Source organism: Falco rusticolus, chromosome 9, assembly GCF_015220075.1.
Source record: "Falco rusticolus isolate bFalRus1 chromosome 9, bFalRus1.pri, whole genome shotgun sequence".
Taxonomy (NCBI): Eukaryota; Metazoa; Chordata; class Aves; order Falconiformes; family Falconidae; genus Falco; species Falco rusticolus.
The window spans coordinates 35,897,163-35,921,635 of NC_051195.1; the positions used below are offsets into that span (position 1 = coordinate 35,897,163).

At 36.8% G+C, this 24,473-nt stretch overlaps 1 protein-coding gene across 2 annotated transcripts in view; it reads left to right on the forward strand.

Annotated features, from left to right (window-relative positions):
• The window catches only part of ATRNL1 (attractin like 1), a 525,096-nt gene that overhangs the window by 88,727 nt on the left and 411,896 nt on the right, over nt 1-24,473 (forward strand). For both annotated transcript variants that reach the window (XM_037400754.1, XM_037400753.1), the window contains exons 10-13: nt 2,741-2,895; nt 16,984-17,068; nt 18,928-19,136; nt 21,598-21,716. In XM_037400754.1, coding sequence (XP_037256651.1) covers nt 2,741-2,895; nt 16,984-17,068; nt 18,928-19,136; nt 21,598-21,716 — 568 coding nt within the window. The remainder of the gene's footprint in view (nt 1-2,740; nt 2,896-16,983; nt 17,069-18,927; nt 19,137-21,597; nt 21,717-24,473) is intronic.

Sequence of the window (24,473 nt, forward strand, 5' to 3'; positions counted from 1 at the left end):
GCACTTAACTCTTATTTCATGAGTACTATACTGGAAGTCAATTGTACTATGGGACTGAAAACTGGCTGAGAGGATGGGGTATTGACACACAGTAATAAAATCTTTGTGACATTTTATAACTATATTCAATGCACTCTGAGGCAACTGAGTACGCCACTGCCTAGGTAGGGTATGAAGAGGAGGTGGAACCATGACTGCTTTCTCATGCCCATGTACATGGCTTTTTTGCACGCTCACATTTGCTTGTCCTCACTGTCTCTGTTTTTCTCTGGTACTTGCTCTCTGATCTGGCTGGGGTTCATACACTTCACTAAGTCTTGGTACACAAAGCTGATTACTTGTTTTATTCAGTGGCGTGTGGGTTTTCATATCTTCATATCAATAAGGCATATAAGCTTTATGTTTCTTGGAATATGAGGGGGTGATATTTTAATTCCCAGTGTGAACATTATTTCTAATACATGACGGAGAAGTACAGCGTTTGTAATACCTGCATTGCTTTGCGTTACTTGCATACTGCTGTGGTTGGCAGCTGGGGGAAAATGTGGTGCTGGGCTTAGATAACAGCCTGAAGAAGTGGAAGCACACGCGGGCTCCTGGGTATTTCTATTGCCACTGTAACCATGCTGCTGCTTTGGCATCGGTATAGTCAACATGGACTTGTGTTTGCAGATACACATATACGTGCATAAAGAATGAATTCGGTATTAAGTGTGTTGAGACTTACACAATTTGCATGGGGTTGATATGTGTTGGAGAGTTCTGAAGGTTGCTCTCATCAGTGATGCTAATGAATAGTGAAAATCATGGCCAAATTAACAAACTTGGTCTGTGTTACACTTCCACTTTTGCTGAATCATGGGGGAAAGTAACTGTTACCAGAAGGGATGAAACTCAGCAAAGAATATGCCAAAATTGGGGGCAAAAAAGCCCCCACCCTGTGCAATGTAGGACTGAGGCAATGCAGTTGGGTGACAAGTAGAAAAGAGTGCAGCCCAAAGAAAAATTTCTGGGATATCTGTTATATCCACTGTGGAGAGGAGAGTCCTTAGTTTTCCCTGGAACAGTGTATGGCTCTTTAGGCCTTTAGTGATCAAGACAACAATTTGTAGACAGTTGGAAGGCAGAATAATCAGGACAGAGCCTAGCGTATAGCAACTAACGCAAATTAGGGGGTAGGAAGTGTAGAAAATGGTTTGAAACCAAATACCATGCTTTTCTTGGTAAGTACCATGAGTAATCTGTAGCAAGCTAATTCCTGGTTAGAAAAACACACCCATGTAGTGCTTTATTTTCAAAGTATGTTAACCAGAAATACACAACAAAAATGCAAGTCACGTAACAACAAAAGAAAAAGGATTGAAAACAGAAGGACATTGGTGGGTATGCTGGTGGCTTGAAGGAATTACCGCAGTTTTGAGCAATAAAAAACTTGCCTCATTCACTTGCATTTAGTCTTTGGTATTTCCTTTGATGTTACCTTCTAGGTGTAGGGGGGAATCTATTTAAATGACAATATGAGAACTTATGTGTAATGCCTTCCTCTCAGCTTGTTGAAACATACCATCTCTTACCACTTCAAAAATATCTCAAGTTTATTGATTGATCTACATCGTTATGTCAAAGTGATGAGACATACTTTAAACCTTCTCCCCGAAACCCTATGATGGTGTAAAAATATTGAACAAATGTTAACAGTGAGATTCAAGAAAGAGACAGTATTATTCTACTAGAAGAAAAGATTGTCAAGTCAGTATGTTTGTTAAAGGAAACGAATGACAAAACAGTTTAATTGTAGATGTGAGCAGTGTGCAGTAGCACAAGTGAAACTGGGAATCTAAACTTGAAATGTTAGATTACTGAGACAAGTAAAAGGTTATTAAGGGAACATGTCTACAGCTCATCTACTTAACTAATTCAAGCTGGCAAACCCCACAAATTGTTACTTTCTCACTTGGTATGAAAGACTGAATGAAGGTATGACTGAATCAAGTTTGCGTGGTGTTCTTTCTGCTAACCCCACACCTGCTACTTTAAACCCATAGTATTGATAGCTCTTGGCTACTGTTGGGCCCATATTATTGCTCTGGCACAAAGCAGACTGCACAGACGCGAAAAGGGGTCAAAGACTCAAAGTGCATGGACTAATTTTTTTTTTTTTTTTTGTACTGAAACTCTGTATGTTTGTTTGCCAGCCTGAATATATTTATGAAGCAGTACTGAGAATGACTTCTACTATTTCTTTTCCAGGTTTGAGTGTTTGATTAATTAAAGAAAACCCTCTCCTTTTCAATTAGTTAGGATGGTCTAAAGATTTGGTTTTCTTTCTGAAGAGTTCATTACTGCATTTCTTGAGCAAAAACCCGGCATGGTTATGGATACATAAGAATAGGAAGTAATAATATGAATGGGTTTTAATTCACTTTTGAGTAAAATTTATCATATATTAATCACTTCTGAAGAATGCAAACATGATACCATTTATTTCAGATACATTATTTAACAGTTTTTTAATTTAAAAACCACAACTTTTTAAATGAATGCTAAATATATTTGTTGTAACAAGAAAAAATCCATAATCTTAAAACAATTTAAACACATTTAATCATATTTACTGGGTAATAGCTTTAGTTTACTGTTTTCCTTGTATTTTATATTGTTTTCATCTATACATTTTCTTGATGTATGTAAACAGTTTTTAACATGTTAGTATGTATTCATTTGTTCTTGTATTTCGTAGGACTATTTTGAAAGAGAGTGGTTTTGCAAGATATCTTCATTCAGCTGTCTTAATCAATGGAGCTATGCTCATTTTTGGTGGAAACACTCATAATGATACTTCCCTGAGTAATGGTGCAAAGTGTTTTTCTGCTGACTTTCTTGCATATGATATAGGTATGTATTTCATTCTATTTTTCTCATTTGAGTTTGAAATACCCCAGTGTTTCTTTCTCAAGTCCAGCTGCTGTGATTCTTTAAAGTCTTGATCCCAAACATCTTGAAGTTATTTAGAAATTACATTGTAAAATTAAAACCAGACTCTTGTTCCATAATAGTCCCCAATTTTTGGTTTGTGGGACAAAGCATAGTAGCTAGAATGATCAATTTTAAAAAATATGCCTAATACTGTCTTATAGTATGAATAGTGGATATGTTGCTAAATTAATTGCAAGGGTTGGTGCATTTTGGTGTTATGGGAGTGTGTTGAACAGAGCCTAGTGGTTATTACCACCAAGTGTTGATTTATTTTTTTACATCCTGAATATCTACATAGTACTAATAAAATATATTGATGGACTTAAAAAACCCCACAACAAACCAACAAAAAAACAAAAAAACCAAAACACCAAAACCCAGACAAAACCTCACAACCCCCCCTGCCCCAAACCAGAACATTTCCCAAGTAATGCTTGAGAGATTCCTTAAAACGTGTGGAACTGGTGGCAGTTTGGAAGATGCATTGCTCAGTGCTTATCATTGCAACGGGCCTGAATTGAAAACTGGGGAGTGGAGAAGCCAAGGTGTAGGCATCAATCTGAAAGGTGAGGTAGGGGTAGTCAGGTGGTGGTGCTCAGGAAACTGGGGAAGATGGAGCTCCCCCAAGCTGAAGAGCAGTTTGGAACCAGGATGCCTGCACTAGAAGAAGCAGAGTGTAGAGAACCAGCCTTTTGGGAGGCTGTTTGTGGTAGATGGCTGGTTGTAGCTGAATAGACACAGCTTGGGGCTGATAGCTAAGATGCATGGATTTTGCTGGATATCTTCCTCTGACAAGTTGCCCTCCCCCTTCCTACCTCTTCCTATGCATTTCAGATTGGAGTATTAATTAAAATATTCCTGCCTTTGAGACTGAAATACATTACTGGATCAGCTTAACTGCTTCGGTATATGTCTGTTTTCACATGGAACAATACCCCATCAATGGTCTAGCATGAGCAGTCTTGCTAAGTGGGAGGAAATCTCTGGGGGATACTCCCTTGTATAGGTTAATGGGATAACTACATTAAATGAATTGGGGCAATAACAGACTATGGAATACATTGGCATCACTATGTTAAGGATAAACTGTGTTTCCACAGCGCATGAAAATGGGTAAACTATTCATGCTTAGTTTCATGGGACAGATGATAGACTTAGGAGAATGGAGCTAAAAAAAAGTTTACTTTTGAAGCACCAAAGCTTGCTAGTGTGCAGCACAAATGTCAAAATACAGAATCCATTCCCAGTTACCTGAGTTCTAAAGTAGAAGTGAGTAGTAACAAAAGAACCCCGTGAAACTTTGCTGACAGCTGTTTGGGAAGAGGCTGGACTGTCATTCAGGAGGGATGAGATGACTGGAAAAGACAGTTGACATGAGATAATATTTAATGTAACAAGGTGCAAGTCATGCTCTTAGGAGATGACAGGAATTTTCTCCTACAAACTGAAGGAAATGACAAGTGGCTTGTGTGTCCAAGTCAGGAGTGGCATGTGACTGTGGAAGTGGCCTGTGCAGTCCTAATGAAAAGAAGAAAGAAGCACTGATGCCATTCTCAAGGCCCTGGATATTTTTGTAAAAATTTGGCAGAACACATATATGAAAGACAAACTCAAACAAGGCTCTACGTGGCAAGCGGTGTTAAAGCTGACTGAGCATGAAGAGCCTTTAGGAGATAACAAAAGGAGGTGGTATATCTAATTTTGCAAGAGTGGCTGAGAGCAGAAAAGATTGTTTTATAAATATATGATAAGAATACACTTTGGAAGAAAACTGTTTAAGGTAAAATTCTTGAGACAAGACTAGATGGGTGTAAGCTTTCAGTGTGTAGAATGTTTCCAACCATTAGAGCTGTGCAGTTATGGAAAAGCCTCTCTATAGGATTGTGGAGGTTGTAAATCTAACAGAATTTAATGAGTCACTAATATGTTTCCTGTCTTGTTTATTGCCATTGTTGTTCTTGCCATAAACAGTTTTTCCCCTTCCCTAATGTTCATGCCTGTATTTTAAGTGTAGGCTGCAAGTATAAATACACAGGTCATATTCAGGTGAAAAAGCATGACCTCTTGTCCTTGGAGCTAAAAATTGGGAAATATGTCAGAGTAGTCTGGGAAATAGACTGCATGATCCTGTTGAGGATAGCCTGTGGATAGTGCCTGGACCTATTTTTGGCAAGTGTTTATCAGCCAAATACAGTGGTAGAAGAGGGTGAGATGTGATCCTTTTTATAGGACTAGTTGATGGCTCTTTATGGCTTTCTGTATAGACATTAATGCAACGTGCTTGCTTTCATACAAAAATAATCAGTAAATTTAGTACATGGAACATATATATGTGTTGTTTCCTGCCAGTTCACACAGTGTGCAAATAATGCCTTTTCAGAAGAGTTGAATGTTTTTGACTGTATCCCTGTATCACATATTCTGTGGCTTCTTATAGGCAGGCACCTGATGGTGTGAACTTTTGATTTTGTTCTCACTTCAGTTCACATCTGGTTTTAATTTTTAATGAAACAGAGCTTCTTCCTAATTTTAGATTTTCCTAATTTAATTAATTTTCTTCCTAATATTTGTAGAACGTGCACTTGAGAATCAAGAGAATCAATAGTATGAGTCCAAGGATCTGCATAAAACTTTGACTTCCACACACCAGAGTGGTGGTTTTTTTTTTTTTTTTTAATCTAGCTTCATGAAAATGTATGCTGACGTGTTGACTTTTTCTTTTTTTTGTCTTTTAAAGTGGAAAAATATTTTGGCTTTCCACAATATTTAATGTGGCATTTGTATTTTCTTACAAGTCACATTCTTCATATCATGAAACTGCTGAAGAACAGAAGAAACGGATGTAGTAATTAGTCTTAAAAAAAATTATGAAGATTGATTTGATTCAGATTTAATCTTCTGTATTATTCATTTCACCAAATTAAAAACACATTCTCACAGCACACATTATATAAAGACAGTTTTCCAGGAAACAGTAAATACTTATTTTACTAAGAATTAAATAATTATGGAATGGGTATATTTCAGAATTTTACTTTGTTTCATGAGCTTTTGAACAATGCTTGGAAGCAAAAATATATGATGCTATCAGTATCATGTTTCCTAGATACCCTGCAAGTGATGGAGTGTTATGTTCTGTCTTGTAAAAAATGGGTGCTGTCTGGAAACCAGCTGGACCCTGGAGATAGAGCCTATACTATTTATGTTCAAGTTGGGCTACAGAGTACTTTTGATTATATCTCTTATTATATGTGACATAGTCTTATGGATAAATTGCTTCAACTTTTTATTATCCATGAAAATTCTTACTGTTTTTCATATTAATGTGAAATAACTATTTGCGGGCATTCATCTCAGTTAAGTTTAGCTGTGTAAAAGGTTGGTTTCTAATACAATCTGGTAGTCCAGACTGCTCCTCTAGCCAATGGAGGGAGATAAGTATCTCCAGAGAGCAATTAATTTAGCCAAGCTTAGGACAGAGTTGCTCTTTTTTTTTTTTTTTTTTTCCCCCCTTCTTCTTTTCTGGAATCAGTTATTGTTCTCCAGCTACTGAAGTTAGTCTACATGCGTAAGTTTTAGACAATTAAATGTCACTGTCATGTGCCAAGAGCTCAATTCAGTCATTTTAAATACTTACTGCATCTGAATAATTTCTTAAAGCTGAAGATTCAAGAGAACTGGAGAAGATGTAAAAACTATTATGATGCATAATTTTCATAGTTTTAATATTGTTTGGTATATTTACTTACACAGTAGTAAACATACTTGTGTGATGAGAAGTCTGCTGCATACAGTGAGCTTGAGAAACCTGGCCTTTGGTATGTTTTTGTCCTCCTCTGATATTTTACCACCAAACTTTCCCCCAAGATGCTCTGGCAGCTCCTTAAAGATCAACAAATGTTGATCCTCGTAGAGGTGAGGTATTTTCTGACTGTGCTGTTATTGCTAATGTTATACTGAAGGAGGAACCTTGTCGATGAGGACAAGGCTGGCATCAGGCTCAGTCTTGGATGCTGTGGTTGACCTGTGGTTTTTCTAACTGATGTTAGTTATGGGTTTTCTTGGTCTGCTGTTCATTGGAGTGCCGTAGTTACTTGTTCAGTATGTACAAAGAAGCCGAAGGGCCTCAGCTGGTGAGATTCTGCATAGGATGGGTGTAATATTAGTGTTGAACCTAGGATGTTTATTCAATTCTTCCATTACAACATTTTGAAAGATACTTGTAGCTTTTCTCATTCAGACGAGGAATTTGAATAGGTGTATATAGTAAAATTGTATATGTACTGCTTGTGAAAATCTGTGCTTCATGACAATTCTTTTGAAACTGGGGAGTTACACAAAGTATCCTTTGCATATGTATAGTCATCATACATAATAATAATAGTCAATACAAACTGGCATGTGCCTGTCTCAAAATCTGGCTGCATACTTGTATTTAATTAATAGTGATTTGTCTTTCAAAAAAGGATATTATCTTGTTCTTCAGTCTTTGCCATGTAATTGAGAAACTATATATTAGGACCTCTACCCTGAGTTCTCCCAATTCCTTAGCACTATGTTGTAATATATAAAAATTGCATACTTTTGGGAAACCAAGATATGGCAGAAAGAAATTAGATAATCACCACTGACTTTAAATTCTACAAAGGGCTTAGGTCCTGCAGAGATTCATTTAAATAAACATGGAATAGAATCAGAGAGGAAATGTGACATGTCAGTATTGATGTTTTGCTTATATTTTCTTCTTGGTACAAAGTTTGACATCGGTTCAGTCTACTTTTTTTTTCTTCAGGAGCAAAATCACACGAGGCAGTTACTGTTGGCCCCAAGTTCACCACTGTGTTTTCTGCCTCCTTAGTGGTAGAGCGTTTCAACCAGGCTAGTGTGCTGAGGTGTTTCTTCTGAATACTTGACCAAATGAATTATATACATTGTGTAAGGAATGGAATACAATTCAGAGAGAAACCATGGTGATCTGTCTACCATACAAAGTTCTAGTCCAACTCCTGCTCCAAACAAAGTATTGTTGTTTTGCAGAAGTTAGTCTGATGGGTACACGTCTCAAAAACTGGGCTGAATTCTATGAAAGGATAAGAGTAGTGAAATAAATAACATCCTATGCAAAGAATTTCTTAATTTTTTAAACATAAAAAAAAAGAAACCATTTCATGAAGATCTCTCATTCTTTGGCCATGACTAAGGATTATTTAGTGCAAGTTAAGAAAACTTGCAGACATGTTTTATATGCACATGTACGTGAATTTGAGCAAAAATAACATACTTACACTGGAGCCTATTTGATAGCTAATTTAATCAATATGAGCTAAAAACTGTTATAGGATTCTTCTTGCTGCTATTTGCCTTCTTGTATTTCAGCAATCATGGAAAGCCCTCCCATAGAAAGCAGAGCTCTGCGGTATTGTTCCCCCAAATACCGGAAGTTACACTGTGAATATTTAGCCACAATCAATCTTCTAGGCTGTACCAATAAAGAGCTATTTTGAACAACATTATGTCTGGTAACCAGACTTGGAGCAAAGATGTTACCTTGCTCTGTTCTCTCCTGTAGGCTTGGGAAGAAAAGACAAGTGCATGCACCATTACTGCTTGGTTTCTTCACTTTTCTCCTCAATCTTTGTACCCAGTATGAAGGTTTAAAGAAAAATATCATGTGTATTTCTTCCTTATGCTGCCCTATAATTAATGTTACAGTACTGATAAATGTATTGTATAAATCTGATTTATAATTTCTATGACTTTAGGTGGAAAGCTTCTGTCTCTCTAAATGTATAGGTGGGTAGTTAGAAGACTGTGTCCATGTGGGTTTTAATTTTCTGAAGGACAGCTCATTTTTCACCCTAGGGAACCTGTTGAACTACTACTTAAAAAAAAACCAAACCCAAACCCAAACCCCCAATATCACATTATGTATTTTTATACATGTATGTATTAAATACATATTTATATGTGTGTATAAATATACAAAAACATCCGCATGTGCCTATTGAAGAACTTGTTTTCAGCCCAACGGAAGATAAAAAATTTCAAAGCTGTACTCTAAAACTTTAGGATAGATTTTTGAAGTATTAGTTTGGGATTAGTAAGACTGCTTTTTTTCTTTTTTTAATTGTAAAACTGTGGTACAGAAAACACCCCATGCTTAAAATTCTTGTGTTTCTATTCCAATCAGAGCTTAGGAAAGTAATGTAGATTATATTTTACAAGTATTTGGATGCAAAATTTGCATATGAAAATAAATTAATTGCTCATACAGAATCAGAATTTAAAATGGATATTTTAACTACTGAGACTAGTATCAAGAAGAAGAAAAAAAAAAAAGGCGCTTTTTCTAAGAGTAAAGATATTTGTTTTAGCTCCTGGCCAAATTATAATGTCAGTAAATATGTTTCTGTATGCCTATGGCAGTGCCTGCGCTTTCAGTTTACAAAGTATTCAGTCTCTGTCCTTTTGTTTCACATATGCCAACTGCTAAGGTATCTGCATACCCCAGAAATGTACAGAGAATGGCTGACAGGGAACCTCTATAAAAGCTAGAAATGGAAATCATTGGAACATGGCAGCTGCTGCCGTGCTGTCTCCCAGTGGTAGTTATATTTCAGCACTGTCTGTATCTATGGGAGAAGTTCAGTAACCCATACATTTAAGATAATATATTCTGCAATGTTCTTTTTGTAAGTCTTGTTATTATCTGGATTTCAGTTTATTATTATGGATTAAATAATAAGAAAATTCAACTGTTTGTGAAAGACAGTACTGTATGGATATATTAAGTTTCTTCTGGGGTATTCAAAGAAAGTTTAAGAAAATTTTGCTGTTTGGAAAATTTTTTTTGAGATTATCTCATGAGATTACTTTCACTTGTAATCAAAGATATTGCTTATATTTTGTAATAAAATGAATTTTTTAGTCATAAATTGTGTGCTTGTAAAATAAGTTGTTTCATGTCTAGTCTTTGTCATGAACAAAATGAATTAGTTTAAATGTGTGTAAAAATCACCCCCCAGCCCCACTGTAAAACCATCTGATTTTACATTTCTGCCTCCTTTGGGAGTTACAAATGGATTATCAATGTGATATCACAAAGAAAATGTAAAGCGGTGGCTGTGATAGGTTGTTTTATGTGTTCCTGAGCACTTAAGTCATAACGTAGTTCTGGTGCAGTTTGTAGTAGCAATTACCTCTGTATCACTGCACTATTAGAAAAGCAAAACCATAATATAATGCACTAATTGCTCTCTATATTAGGAAAGCTCTAGGTTTTTGTTTGTTTGTTTGTTTGGTTTTTTTTACTATTGCTTAGGGAGTCACTGTTATGTATATAGACTCTGCTGAAGATGTTAGATCTACAGTTTAAATTAATTTCATGCTGTTGCAAACATATTTGCCTTAATGTCTTTCTGAGAGTAAGGAGGTTTTTATTATCTGAATAAGGAAAAATATTTTTGCAGTGTGGAATGAATTGGAAAGTAAGTTTTTCATTTGCACCTAACTTTCATGGTGTTTAGTTGTCCAGGGTCACAAAAAAAAAGGGGGAACCAGACAGCAGTATAATGTGTGGCTGTACTTTGTGAACGAACAATTTTTCTTTACCAGAGTAAAACTGAGTAGCTACTGGAAATACGTAAAGAGAGCGTACAAGCATAATCTGACATTGTATCCTACGTAGCACATAAGGCTGCACTGCAGGTGTTACAATACAGAGGGTATTGAGCAGAATCAATACAAACTTATTTAAATATTTAAAAACTGAGAAATGATTGGAGAATGTAAATATAAAGTAGGTAGTTTCACATACCTTTGTGAAAGCATAGCTCCAAATGTAGTGACAAATTGTCAGTAAACTGGCCTGCCAGTGCTGAAATACAAATGTGATCCTGGAAGTAAAGTATGGAACACTGATTGCCACTTTTCTCAGAGACTGTCCTAAAAACTTCTCTTCCTGATAAATATATATAATTTTTTTTTTACCTATTCAGTGGGATGGCATTAACTTGGAGCAGTGAAGTTACCTAGCTTGAACAGTTAGGGCACTTTCCTCAGGGATGAAAGCTGTAGATTTAAGTCCCGCCAGGCAGGAAATGATCATTAACTACTACTAAACCATATAAGTCTTTTTCCTTTGATCATATTTCTATTCTTTAAAGGGAACAGGGAGAGTATCACTTTGAGAGAGATCCACCTGCGAGTTCTGAGTGAGTGTGTTGCTTCTGTTCAGCTTTGAGTGCGGTATTGGCCGTTGCAGGGTCAGGGAGGAAAATGGAGATGAGTTGTTAAGAAGCTTCTTTTCTATTAATGCTTACAGTTTTTCATCTGAATTTCTATTTTTTTTTTTTGAAAGGGAATATTTAAGTTCCTTGATATTCTTTTATATTCTTCACAGAATTTTGTAGATTTGGGAGTGAGTAGTCAAGATTTTAGGCTCATTCTCATAGTCTTTTTTAGTGTTGAAAATAGAGATGTCCATAATACGTTTAATAAATCAGGTGAAGAAAGGGGGAAGAGTAATCAACTTTTAAATGGCTTGTAGATATGTGGTTCTCTTAGATTTTAATAAATCAAAATCTGAACTGGATATAATTGGATGCTCAACTGTTATGATTTTCAAAACTGCTTTGTTAACTTAATTCAGACATTAACTTAATGAACCTGGGTTAACTTGCTTCTGCTCTAGTTCTGCCCAAATGTTTGAGTAATTCGTTGTTCAAAATCAGATGTGAATAGTAAGTGCAAACTTCATAGCGCCCTCCACTCCCAAACAGGTTTTTAATGGTATGTACAACTGTAGTCTGAAGAGCAAAAGTCAATCATAAAAAGACGTGGAGGACTAACTGGATGGGATTGGATGCTGTATTTCCCCTATTTTTCCCTCAGTCACACTTTGATAAATCTGATTTTAGTTAAATATTTTAAAGCAAATCTATTCAGAGTTTTTTACTGATGTGACAACGTTGCTTAGAAATGCAGTTGTTACTTTCCTATAAAATTGTACTGGGAAACATTCTAGTAATCTATGAATATATTCTGGTAGTATATATTTACTGGTATAATTTCTACTATAGCATATTCCTCTTGCCCTACTGTATATGCTATTATAGTATCTTTGTATTGATGTCACTGGTTGTATTTTTAGTGATCTGAGCAATGGAGCCGTAATGGTCCCTAGGGAATTCTCAGTCTCTATGTCCCTGGTAGCCAGCCTAGATTCCCACCTGAGTTCTAGCTCTGTCAAATTTATCTTACTGTTGCAACATTGAGAACTTTTCTATAAAATGTCTTGGTTATTGTCCCTGGTACCAGTAATTTAGTATTGCCAGTAGGACGCAGGCGAGAAGGCTACAGGTGACAGGACAAAGGACAGGGTGGCGAGGTGTGTCCTGCCAGACTATGGACCCCGCAGTGCACTACCCTGTGTGAAGTTCAGCTGGGGTTTTCTCTGCCGGCATCAGCTGGATCACCTCAGATCTGGTGCATTTCTGTAGTGTATTTCATCATGTATTTTGTGTGGCTGGTGAATTCACTCTCAGAGCCACTTCTGTATCACCTGGGAACCATTTAATCTACACCAAGGAGTACGACGGAACTTTTTCTTATAATCATATAATGTGGTACAACATGTTCGTGAAATAGAAGCCTTACTTCAGGACGAAAAGTCCCTGTATTCCTCCTTATACTTTTCAGTGACTAAAAATTCTGCTGATCAGTTTGGGATGAGCAGTATCGCTCCTTCATCCGCTTAGTAACTGTTTCTATTAAAAGCAGTATATGCTTTCATGTGGTATATATTATACCCCATACATACAGAGACAATGCTAAATACGACCAATACTATATCTCCCACTTACTATCTGTATAATACTTCAAGAGTCCATGACATTTTACAAAGTGTTTTATTCTTTGCTCCATAAAACTTACCATCCTTATTAGACTTCATATAATAAATACAATACACAGAAAGCTGTAATATTGATAAACAATGTTGAAAATCATACTGTGTTTGCTGTTCACCACTTTCTTCTTGGAACTGTACAGTAAGCCTGGAAACATGGATACTTTGAAATGTTTGAAAGAAGTTTGAAGATGGCAGGCAGGGATGAATTTTATTTGATTCTTTACCAAAACCAACCAAAAATCAGTTGGTTAACTATCTCTATTTTGATTTAACCAACCTGTACTGAGAAACTCATATCAGGAATTTAAAGCTGAGCAAAAGTATTATTCTTGCACAATGTTCCGTCCAGTGTTCAGTAGTCATAGAGAAGGCGAGGAGATAAGAGGAAAGGCTATTTGTAATGTGCTTCCCACCCTCTTTTTTCATGTACTCTATTGAAAACAACTGCCAGTTTGACAAATACCATCAGCAAGAAAGGAATTATTATATCATACCTCAAGGGTTTCTTATCTCCAAAACAGCCTTTATTATGGTTTCCCTTTGGTATTAAATCCCACTTTTTCTTAAATACATAGTGTTTCCCATACTTAGAAATTTATTTCATACATATATTTGTAAAAAATCCAAAAAATAACATGCAACAGTTTCCAAGATCAGATGAAAATTTAGTGTTGGTTTTAAAAAATAATTTCCTTTACCACCAAAGGCATATGACCTCAAACATGCTGTTTCTGCTAGTGTGCAATGACTTACAGCAGCAAGAACTTGATTTTAAAGTATAACAGCAAGTTTTTGATGGTCAGTTGTAGCATTAAAATGCTTGTTTTGTATAGCTTTTAAAATAGAAATATATTCTTGAAATAGAAATTAATGACTGATTTCTGACAAATAATATTGCTCTTAGCTCTGAATTTCTTACGTATTTCAAAACCTATGGAGTAATCAAATGTCAGTGTTATGCTGGGATATGGGGAATACAGAACTTCTATATTTATTACTGCTCCTACCTTCATCTGAAACTTGTGATCTTAAATAATTAATTAGTGCCCTAGTACTGCGATGTCTTCTGTTGAAACTGTTTCAGGAACAACACCTCTCTGGCAAGTATGTGCTTGCACCGTTCTATTTAAGTAGAGAAAATAAAGGAAGAACAAGAACAATTGTGAAAGATGAAGTGTATTAACAGGTAATGAAGGTAGAAATTGAGAAAGAGGCAAGATTTTGGGGATACGTTGGTCCTATGAGACAGTGAATTAAACTTACTATAGTTTTTCTTCCTTCAAACTACTAAATCCATTCTGAGTCCACCGTCTGATGCTGAAATTATTGCTGCTTGGGTCATCAATGTTACTCTGGCAATAATGCGTTTTTCATTTCTGTTTCCAATCTATAAAAGGACATAATTGATTTATCACAGCCACAGTCTCACCCTGACTCCGCAGGCTTGGGCTGGGATTCTGTGGAAGCCCGAGCCCCCCTCGCAGCATGTTACAGCACGCAGCCATGCTGTCCTGCCCCCGCTCGTGTGCCAAGTCCACCCTTGTGTGCCCTTGCGCTGAGCTGGTTTCGCACGGGATGTGAACGGGACGTAACTGTACAAAGTGCTGCTGTGAACAATTTTCTGCATTAGGGGTGTGAGGAAAGCAGCGCTAGCAGAGGTGAACTGTTCTGACAGTGGGAGCAAGAGCAGCATGAGTGTGGCCAGCAGGTAGTGTCTTAGGCTCTGTATGGCACCACCCTGGAGGACAATTTGTTCCTCTTGGATTTCCTAATATCTGGTTTTGTTGCTTTAAGCTGGAGAGGGAGGGAGGAGGGGCGTTTCTTTTTTTTCTTATCTTACTTTTTAACCTTAAGCAGACACCCTTGAAATATGTAGTCTGATGGTGATATTCCTTTACTTTTTAATCATATTTCTAACTTGCGTAAATTAGTCCTAATTTTAAAATTAAGTCTGCCTTATTTAGATGTGACTGTCATTGGAATCTTTCTGGTAAATAAATTCAGCAATATTAGCTAAAAGTCAACCTGCCTAATAATTGCATTAAGACAGTTTAAACAGGCTTAAGGTGTGTTCCCCACAGTCCTGCTGGATGCCAACAACCTTTTCTGACTGTTGATCTCTATAGGATGCTTCTGCTTTTTTGTGGTACTAACTCTGACTCTGCAGCTTCTGCAGGCATGTACTCTGTCCACTTCTGTATATTATGGGGAGTATACTGAGCAAATGGGTCTCTTTTTTTTCTTTCTTTTTTTTTTTTTATTTTTTTAATTTTTCTTAAGTGTCCAAATTGATAGCTTTGCCACTGGTTTAAAAGAAGTGTCATGTTATATTTTATTTTATTCTAGTTTCAAGCCTTGTTGAGGCGAAATGCAAGTAAGTTTTCACTGAGAAATTAGAAGGATGATAGTTATCAAATACCTAAATATATTTGTGTGTGGGTGTATACAGATATATATAAAAAATAAAGCCACCCTTTTATTTGGATTAAATCAGAGGGGTCTCTGTCCCTTTAACTCCTTCTCAACTTTGGATTTAATCCTTATCTTTATATCAGATTTTTTAGATGAGAAAACTGTAACCCTTTGTCTGATATGAAAGTTTTCCTGAAATCTACCCTACCCATCTCCAAAACCTGTTATGATGACAAATTCTAGAAATGCTTTGTCTGCTCTGTAGAAAAATACTTTCTTTGTTCCATTTTAAAGGGGTTTCCTTCAAGTTTCATCTTCTAGGTGCTCCCTATTTCTGTAACTGTGGGGTTTGATTATTGGAAGTCAGTAAAGTTCAAGCAGGAAATAATGAAGAAAGGACTAACTCTTCTGAAGAACTAAAATCCTGGTCAAGACAGAAAAGTGAAACCACACCAAAGCCACATTCGTAAATGCTCCTACAGCTGTACAAAAAGAAATATGCTTGAACGGTTAATTTGATGTGAAGATGGTACAACATTCATCTCAAATACTAGATGAAAGTAATTAGTACCATACTTAAGTCAAGATACCAAAAGTAAAATAATAATGGGATGTGTTGTACAGTTGGAGGAGTGGTAGTTTGTCTTAAAGCACTTGTGAGAAGAAATAAGTTCATGGTCGTAGATGTTCCATGGATTACACATGAATAAAAATCCTTTGAATAATTTGAAAACATGTAATATTAGGGTGATATTACCGCTAACTTGATGGCAATGATGATGTTACTTGTCATCGTGGGTGTTGAAATGGGCTGTGAAGGCGGAAAACTGTATAATAAAGGGACACTTCTACGAGTGTCCTCTGTCCTTAATAAATGTCATGATAGACATGTGTTGCTGACAGGTTCTTGGAGCACCTACTCAAAAAATGCATCTAAAAGGAGTACCTGTTGATTTATTCTTGAGCAATGCAAATACAGCGTCTCAGAACTAGTGATGGCAATGTGCTCAAATCCTGCAATTTCTAGTAATCCTTTCTCCAGAAAATACATCAGTGATGCATTTAAAAAGGAGATCTTCCTATCCAAAGCCTACATAAAACAAAAAGAAGGACAAAATTTTACAAACTGGCATTAATGGAGTGTGCTTAAGAACTAAAGACTAATAATGTGTATATCACTGATCTGTAATAGATGTTGATAGATGCATATCATTGCAAATGAAGACTCTAGAAGAACGGTATGAAGTCTGAAAAAATAACATATTTAAACAGCAGAATAAAGCAGATTATCAGGAGTAGGAAAATCCAGCTTAGCTTTCATCTAGTGAAAAATGAAAAAAAGTCTGTCAAATCCTATGATTTTTGCAGAACAATTAAAAAACTCCTAGAAACTACTATTAAGAATGGTTTTAAATGTCAGTCAAATCTTGTTTCAGAGTTCATGAGACCAATAGATGATGCAAGCATGTTAAGAACATTTGAAGGTCATGAGGTATAGTGGAGAGAGCAGGGGTTAACTGCACCGGTCCCTCTGGGAAAGGAGGGTAAACAGGCAATAAAGTTAGTTGATACTTAAAATACAAAAAAGTGTCTGACAAAATCCATTTTGCATGTATTTTGCTGAAAACTTTTTGAATTATTTTATATATGTTTTCATATACTTTTTTCATGTGTGTGTCTTTCAGCTTGTGATGAATGGAAGATTTTACCAAAACCTAATCTGCATCGAGATGTCAACAGATTTGGTCACACTGCTGTTGTCAGTAATGGGTAAATGAAACATCTTTTAAATTTTCTTTGCCATTTTTCTGGATGAAAAAACTGTGGCAGAAATTATACCTACATGAAGTTATGGTTCAATGGCATACAACCGATGGAATTTATTAACATGAAAAGTGCTCATCAGGGGCTTTACTTGTTTTAGGTAATCAGTATGGCTAATCAACAATCTGACATGCTGTGGAATCTGTTCAATGACGTTTTATTTGAACCTTCTAGCGTACTGAGGTACTTCCTCAGTATTGTGAACTACAAGGAATTTGAAATTCTGTACCAACTATAATCCTCACTTAGATGTGACAGGCAAAATTTTTTTTCTCTTTGCAGCATGCTATAATTCTTCTACAATCATAAAATCAAAACCACGTAACTAAAATTTGCTTGGAAAAAGCAAGATTTTGATGATACTGATACAGTTATCATCATTAACTATTTGCAGGAAAAATACATGCCAGCATTTAGACTATATTAAGTATATTGCTTATTCTCAACATACTTTCATGTCATTTGTTGAGTAGAGGAGCTCAGTAAAGCTTAATCATCTAGAAACAGGAGATGGAATGAACCTGGAGTTTTCTAGATTTGGTGGCTGAACTCTCTGCTCCCTCTACCCCCACCCCAAAAATAAAATTGTAGGACAAATGTCTTTTTATTTTTTTAATTATTATTTTTTTTTTAGTGAAAAAGTAGAAAACTGTAGTCAGGTTTAATGAAATTTCTACTGTTTGCTTGTGTCAGTTTTACTGTTGCTGGTTTACAGCTGGTCTAGTATCTGACAGTTGTGGTATTATAGATCATTGTACTACTGACCATTCCTCTTCTACATTATTCATCACGCTAATGAACTCAGTATTTAAGCATATGTGGGCAACTTGCAGATCCTCTACATATGGATATTGAAAAGGTCAGAAATAATGGAGTAGGTAAGTAATACTACACGTAAGGGTTTGATTTTAGTAAAAATAGCAGTATGTTGTAACTCTGTACACAGAGCACTTGAAATTAATCAATGAAAAGATTGCTTCATTAAGAGAAAATTGCTTGGAATTCATGAATTCAGCAACTGGTAGTTTTTCCTGATGATTTGTGTTGTTTTAAGACATCTAAGCTATGTCTGATACTTTGAGAACTGTCACTTTCCATGAATTAGATTCAAGGTGAAAATGCTTTTATACACCCCCTCACCTCCCCACCCCCAAACTTAATGGTACTTTTAGTAGGGTTTTATGTACAAAATAGTGTAATATGAGATACTTTCCAAAGATTTCTGCTATTGGTAACTGTATGATTAATTCTGTTTGAAAAGTATATAATACAACGGATATCCAGGTTCTTTATTGTGATCTTTTACCTGAGGCTGTTCTTAATTTCAAATGAGAAACGGCAGGGTCTCAACTCCAGTCTCCTGGTTCTGATGTCAGCAGCTGCTGCACAGGAAATGTTACCAAGAAGAAATATCCATCTGCCAATTATTGCTGGCTGTCTTTGAAACCTTGAAGAAAAATGTTCTCATTTCCTGCAGGCCATTATTTCACACTCTGTTCTCATTATCTAATTCAAAAAATGAGTAGTTTCTTCCATAGCTGCTCTTCTTTCCAGGCATTTGGTAGATGTCACTCACTAATACGTATAGCACAGTGCACTTTGAGCAGTTTTTTTTTGTAGTTAGTCTAACCTTCCATGGATAAACATCTTGAAAAAATAATCAATAATGGAAATGCTGACAGAGTCTTTATTAGAAAGAGAAGAAGTTTATTATAACATTTTTTATTATATAACAAGACAGATAAATCAAGAAAATGTATCTATAGCTACAATAACAGTTATATTTACTTGCTTTTACCTAATAGGTCCATGTATATATTTGGGGGTTTTTCAAGTGTTCTTTTGAATGACATCCTTGTGTACAAGCCTCCAAACTGTGAAGCGTTCAGAGATGAAGAGCTGTGTAAAAATGCTCGTCCAGGGATAAGGTGTCTGTGGAACAAGAAACATTGTGAATCCTGGGAATCTGGACATGCTAATAACATCCTAAGAGCAAAATGTCCTAAGAAAACAGGTAAATGAATTCTAGTCTTAGTGTCATATTTGCAATGTGATGTAAGAGACTGGGAGGTGTGTGTGTGGGGGGTAGCGGCAAAAAAACCCAAATGCCCCCCAGAAACCAACCAAGTGGAACTAGCGATTGGACTGTTAAAGCTGTTCCTCTCTGAGAATACCCAGTGCAAGAGATTTATGGATTATTTTTGAAAATAATTCAATTCTGGATTTTAAATAAAAGTATTACAGGGAAGTAGATGCAAAAGAGCAGAAGTATAAGGTGCTAAGGGATACAAAACATAATAGAGTTCAAAGGGAAGGATTTAGTTTATTGGGGAGCTAAAACAAAATGACTTTAGGTGGGATTTAGTTCAGTGTGTTTGAAACATTTATAAAAGAGTGAACTTTGAAACACTGTAACTGACTTAATTTTCCTCTTTCCCCCCTTTCTCCTGCTTTGGTGTGTATATATATACACACACATATATAAAAGCCTTTCTATTTTTCTGATTCCAAGAACGCGTAACAGGAGTCAGAGCACAGATGGGCGCTGCAAGTGGTATCTGGCACTATAGGCGTGTGGCACTCTCATGTCTGTCTGTACCAGTAAGGGAGAGGGAAAGCACCACTGCTTCAATTAGATTACCTGTCAAGCAGGAGCATGTGTATGGAAGAATGTCGTACGGTCACAGCTGGAAACAAACTTGAGGAAAACAAGCCCTTTGCTGCAGTATGTCAAAATGGGTTCAAGTTTGTCATGTGAATTTCTATGCAGCATCATGGTAGCTATATTGTTTGAAACAGCAGTTTAGTGTTATTCATAAACTGAGCACCCTATTCTTAAGTATTTTGGCTTGTCACAAGTAAATTGCTTGTGGAAGTGTTCTTGTACTTCACATGAACAGAATATGCATCCCTGCTACATACACCTGCTATTTTTTCTGTGCATCTTTCCTTCAGCAAAGTCTACAATTGGTAACCGAACTTTGGCTGTGTGCTACATGTCCAAACTACCACACAATTAAACTGCCAGTCTGCTTTTAATGTTTGTTAAAAAATTATTAGCTCTGCTGTTAATCAATGCTTCAAGGCAGTTTATTTTTCTGTTAGCTTTTATTTGTTTCTGACCTGGATATAAAGTTGCAAGCTCAGAAAAAAACCCGTGCATTATATAACAAAAAGGTTATCCAGGTAAAGCTTTCTGAAGAAATGCTTTTGTACAGTTTCATAATGTTTAGACATCTACAGCCTAGAATGTTTCAGCTCTTTATAAAAAGAGAAATGTTGAGACACTAAATGTAAAAGTAATACAGACAGAAGGGGATCTTATGAGAAGCTGGTCATGTTAACAGGAATTTTAAAAAAAAGTCAAACAAACCAAAGCACAGACAGGCTAAAGGAAAATAAAAAAGTTAGAGCAGTTTCTAAAGTAAAGCGGCTGCAGTGAGAATAAACTACAGCTAAACTTGCAAGAGTTGAGGTGTTTAGAATCCCAGCTCCAAAGTTGTGTGGACAGCACTGCTCCACTGCTGTTAAATCCTGTCTCAGGTAGTCATATTCTGTCATAAGCTAATTTTTCATATATTCTTTTACACCACTTTGCTCAGTTGTTATCTGGTTGAGAATATCATCTGAGAAACTGCTGATAGTCAATATTAAAGGACAAGCAAAATTTTAGCAGGTTTTCGAAAGATCAGTTCTTGGATAGCAAGGTTCTCTGGCAAGAGAATCTCTTGGACATGTATGATCCTGAGACTAAAGAAGCTGAACCACACAGGAGTTAAACATAGTGATCAGTGTAGGAAATGGTAGTAATTCTCCTATTTTGGGTCATGGTCATTTTTCCAATTTTTGCCTCCTTTAAACAGAAGCAATCATTTGTGTCCCAAACATAAACGTTAGTCCAGGTCCTGAAGGCTTGTATTAAGGATTTAATGTGAACTCTTCCTCAAATATTTATTGTAGAGAAAGTGTAGAACTATAACTTGCCAATCATTATTAGGTTTAGAAATTAATTTATAGACTTCAAAAATGTCTGTATGTTGCTAATATCTGTCTTAGTTTTTTTTATATTTACTACTTTTGCCTTCTTGCATAGCAATCTAATATTTTTATCAGAAACCTGCATCTGAAGAAAATATTTTTTGTTAAAGGAGTGAGGAATCAATAGTTTAAGAGACTTTCTGATACTCTTAATTTATGCACTGTGCTAAGAGAGTTTGTATGCTGCAAATCAGTGACTATTCCTTTGGTTGATATGGCACTTATGAAACTTCAAATATAGCTGTTACTAAAGGAATTTTTAAAGGAGCAAATCTCATTAAATGAGTAGAATTAATTTCCTACAGTTACTTAAACCTTTATGAACGGCTAGAGTTCATATGAAGGGTGTAACAGAAAATGCTCTAAACAAGTGTTTAAAATGTGGTGGCGTTCTCCTTCTGTGCAATGTTTCTTCTTAACTTTCATTTGTATTACAGCTGCCGCAGATGACAGATGTTACCGATACGCAGACTGTGCGAGCTGTACTGCCAACACAAACGGGTGCCAGTGGTGCGATGACAAGAAGTGCATTTCAGCAAACAGTAACTGTAGCATGGTGAGTCTTTGCAAATCTGTGTTAATATTATTAATACTGTTTCTTTTCTAGCTAATGCAGAGGCCTGATGTAGTAAATTAAAGGGTTATAGTAGACTAATAAAAGGTTGTTTTGACCACAAACAGAAGCGTGCTTGCCTAGCTTTTGCAGTAAAAACGTGGCAGAGGCAGAGCTGGACTGCAGCAAAGGGATCTATTCTAGGGAAAAAAAAAAAGTCTTCTTTAGGATTGTATTAGCCGCTGTATATCTCTGAGGACAAATACTATTTTCTCCTAATTAATGATATTTTGGAATGTCCTAGAGTCATTATTAAGTTGGATTTTGTGCATATGCTGTGTACAGTATGCAGGTAGAAACCGTGGAATCCCATGAAGGGTGGCTATTCTGTTTTGTTCCCTTTTAAGCAGGACCAGGTCAGTCTCATTTCATTGGTATTCTAATCAGTAATCATCATAGAAATGTTCTTAACCCATGGAGTTACTTGCCATCTCATTAGGGGAATATGAGCCTCTGTCACCATGAGATTAACTGGTTTGCGATTATTTGGTAAGGTTGTTCTGATCTTTGTAAATACAAGCAGTCAGAACATACAGATTCATACTGTTGCATTAAAAGTCTGAGGAGTGGCTGGGAGAGGGTGGGGGAAAGCCCTTCCACTGAATCATGAGATTCGGAAAGGATCTCCTTGCTTTCTAAACTCTTTCTCAGAGAAGAGCCCAGGTGCCGCTAAATCCAATCCTAGTCTCAGACTCAGTCAGCAGCTTTAGGTGTAAAGGATTATATATACAGCCGCTCATCAGTGCCATCGTTGCCAGTTAGAGCCCAGTTTAAGGACTTTCACTAACACAGTTTTGCAAAGCTGAAAAAAAATAGATCATTTGTTAAGGTGACACATATAACAATTCTGAATTGCTGTTGGTAAATGCACTTACTGCAAAAATCGAGCTCGAGTGAAGAGTTCAATGCTTTTCTTAACAATATTGTTCTGGGTAACATCCAACATAGTTGGAAGTGCAAATCCTACCAGAGGTGAGGCATCCCTGACTGGGGAGGAGAGAGGTGCAAGCCTGTCAACACGTCTGTTAGTTAAGAGTTCTCGTCTTCAAAAAACCCAACCCAAACCAAAACAACCCCCAAAAAACCCACACCAAAACCCCAAACACCACTCATACTAAAATACCAGACTTTCTGCTTGTGGCAAGGTGGGATGGAGTCAGCTATTGCGTGCTGTTTGGCCCTTATCAAGGTATCCCTTCTGGAAGCTCAGCTGAGCCTGATGGTTCCGTGTGGAGCAGGAAGGGTTTGTTGTAGACAAGTACACGGTATGGGTTGATGGTTACAGATGTGCGGGGGTCTTCCTGCTATGCGCTGAAGTAGTGCTGGGGTGTGAGGCCCCTGCCTCACCCCGGGCACCATCCAGCTAGTTTGCTTGTTAGACTGCACCCGTTCTCAGCTTTGTGAGCTGTGCATGCTGCTCAAGTCAAACACCCAAATCCACTCGGAGCCCCATAGAGCTGTCTGCGTTAGGTCGGGATGGTGGGGGAGCACACCACCACATATACAGGTTTATATTTATCTATTTTTAATATTGATTAGTTCCATGTTTTAGAGTTTATGTTATTGTCCACCAGCTGCTGCATCTCTTGTTTGTTCATTTGATTTTTGCAAGCTTATAATACTATTTTAGCTTTATAATTTTTACCTCCTTGTATTTTTCAGCTAGCTCCCAACACCTGGCTGTACTTGAGTTCCGAGTCCTTTCTTTACGCGCTTCCATTAGTAAAGGTAGTTTGCTGTCTGATTTGAACCCGATGCAAATCAATCTTGCTCTCTAGACAGACATATTCAGGTGTGAGTGGGATTGACTCTGCCTCAGATCTTGCCCATTCGGAGCGAGCACAGCCGGCTCTAATCGCTGGCGTTTGTAGCTAGTCACTGCTAACAAAGGCAATGCAGGCACAAATTCATCAGCAGCCATGTTATGAGTCTGTCAGAGGGATTTCGTATTCCAGGCACTAATGGTTAGTTTCCTTTGTGATCTCTAAGGGCTCTTATTTTCCTAACACTTTGTGCTATATTAGGTGCCAATTTTCTAACTGTGGTTTTCAACCTTTAAGCACGGAACAGTTGCTAAGGAGCAGACCATCTTCATCACTAATAAATGTAGAGCACTGGGTATTTTCGCACAAGCTTCTCAGTTCAGTATCCTTCTTTGACAACCTTTCATGACCAAGATTGTCAGCTTAATTAGCAGCTCATGCACCAGTCTTCTCTGTTTCATTTCCTGTCTTTTATGCAGGGTTTGAAGTGGATAGCAAAGGCTGTTAGTGGAATAAAGAATGAGGTTGTGAAAATTCATCAAAATTATTTCTGAGAAGAGTTACTATCCTAAGTTGAAGGTGGCTACTGTAAAATTAGTGTATTGGCTGGGAGGCAATGGAGACAGAATTTTGCAGCTCTTGATATAAACCCATCAAAATAGCATCAACAGAATGGCAACATGTGGAGAAATGGAATGGATTAGGACAATAAACCATTTTCATAGACTGCTACTTCTGGACTAGGCCCACAGAATGAAAATGTTGTGACAGTACTGTGATGGTAATGTGGGATAATAAACTGTAGACTCAGAAATATCACAAGGAGAAAGTCCTATTTTTGCAGCTGTACAAAGGCGTTCATTTATGAATGAGATCACGGAACACCCAGATGAGACAGACAATAATGTTTTAGAATCTGTTGCTTTCGCTTCATCGA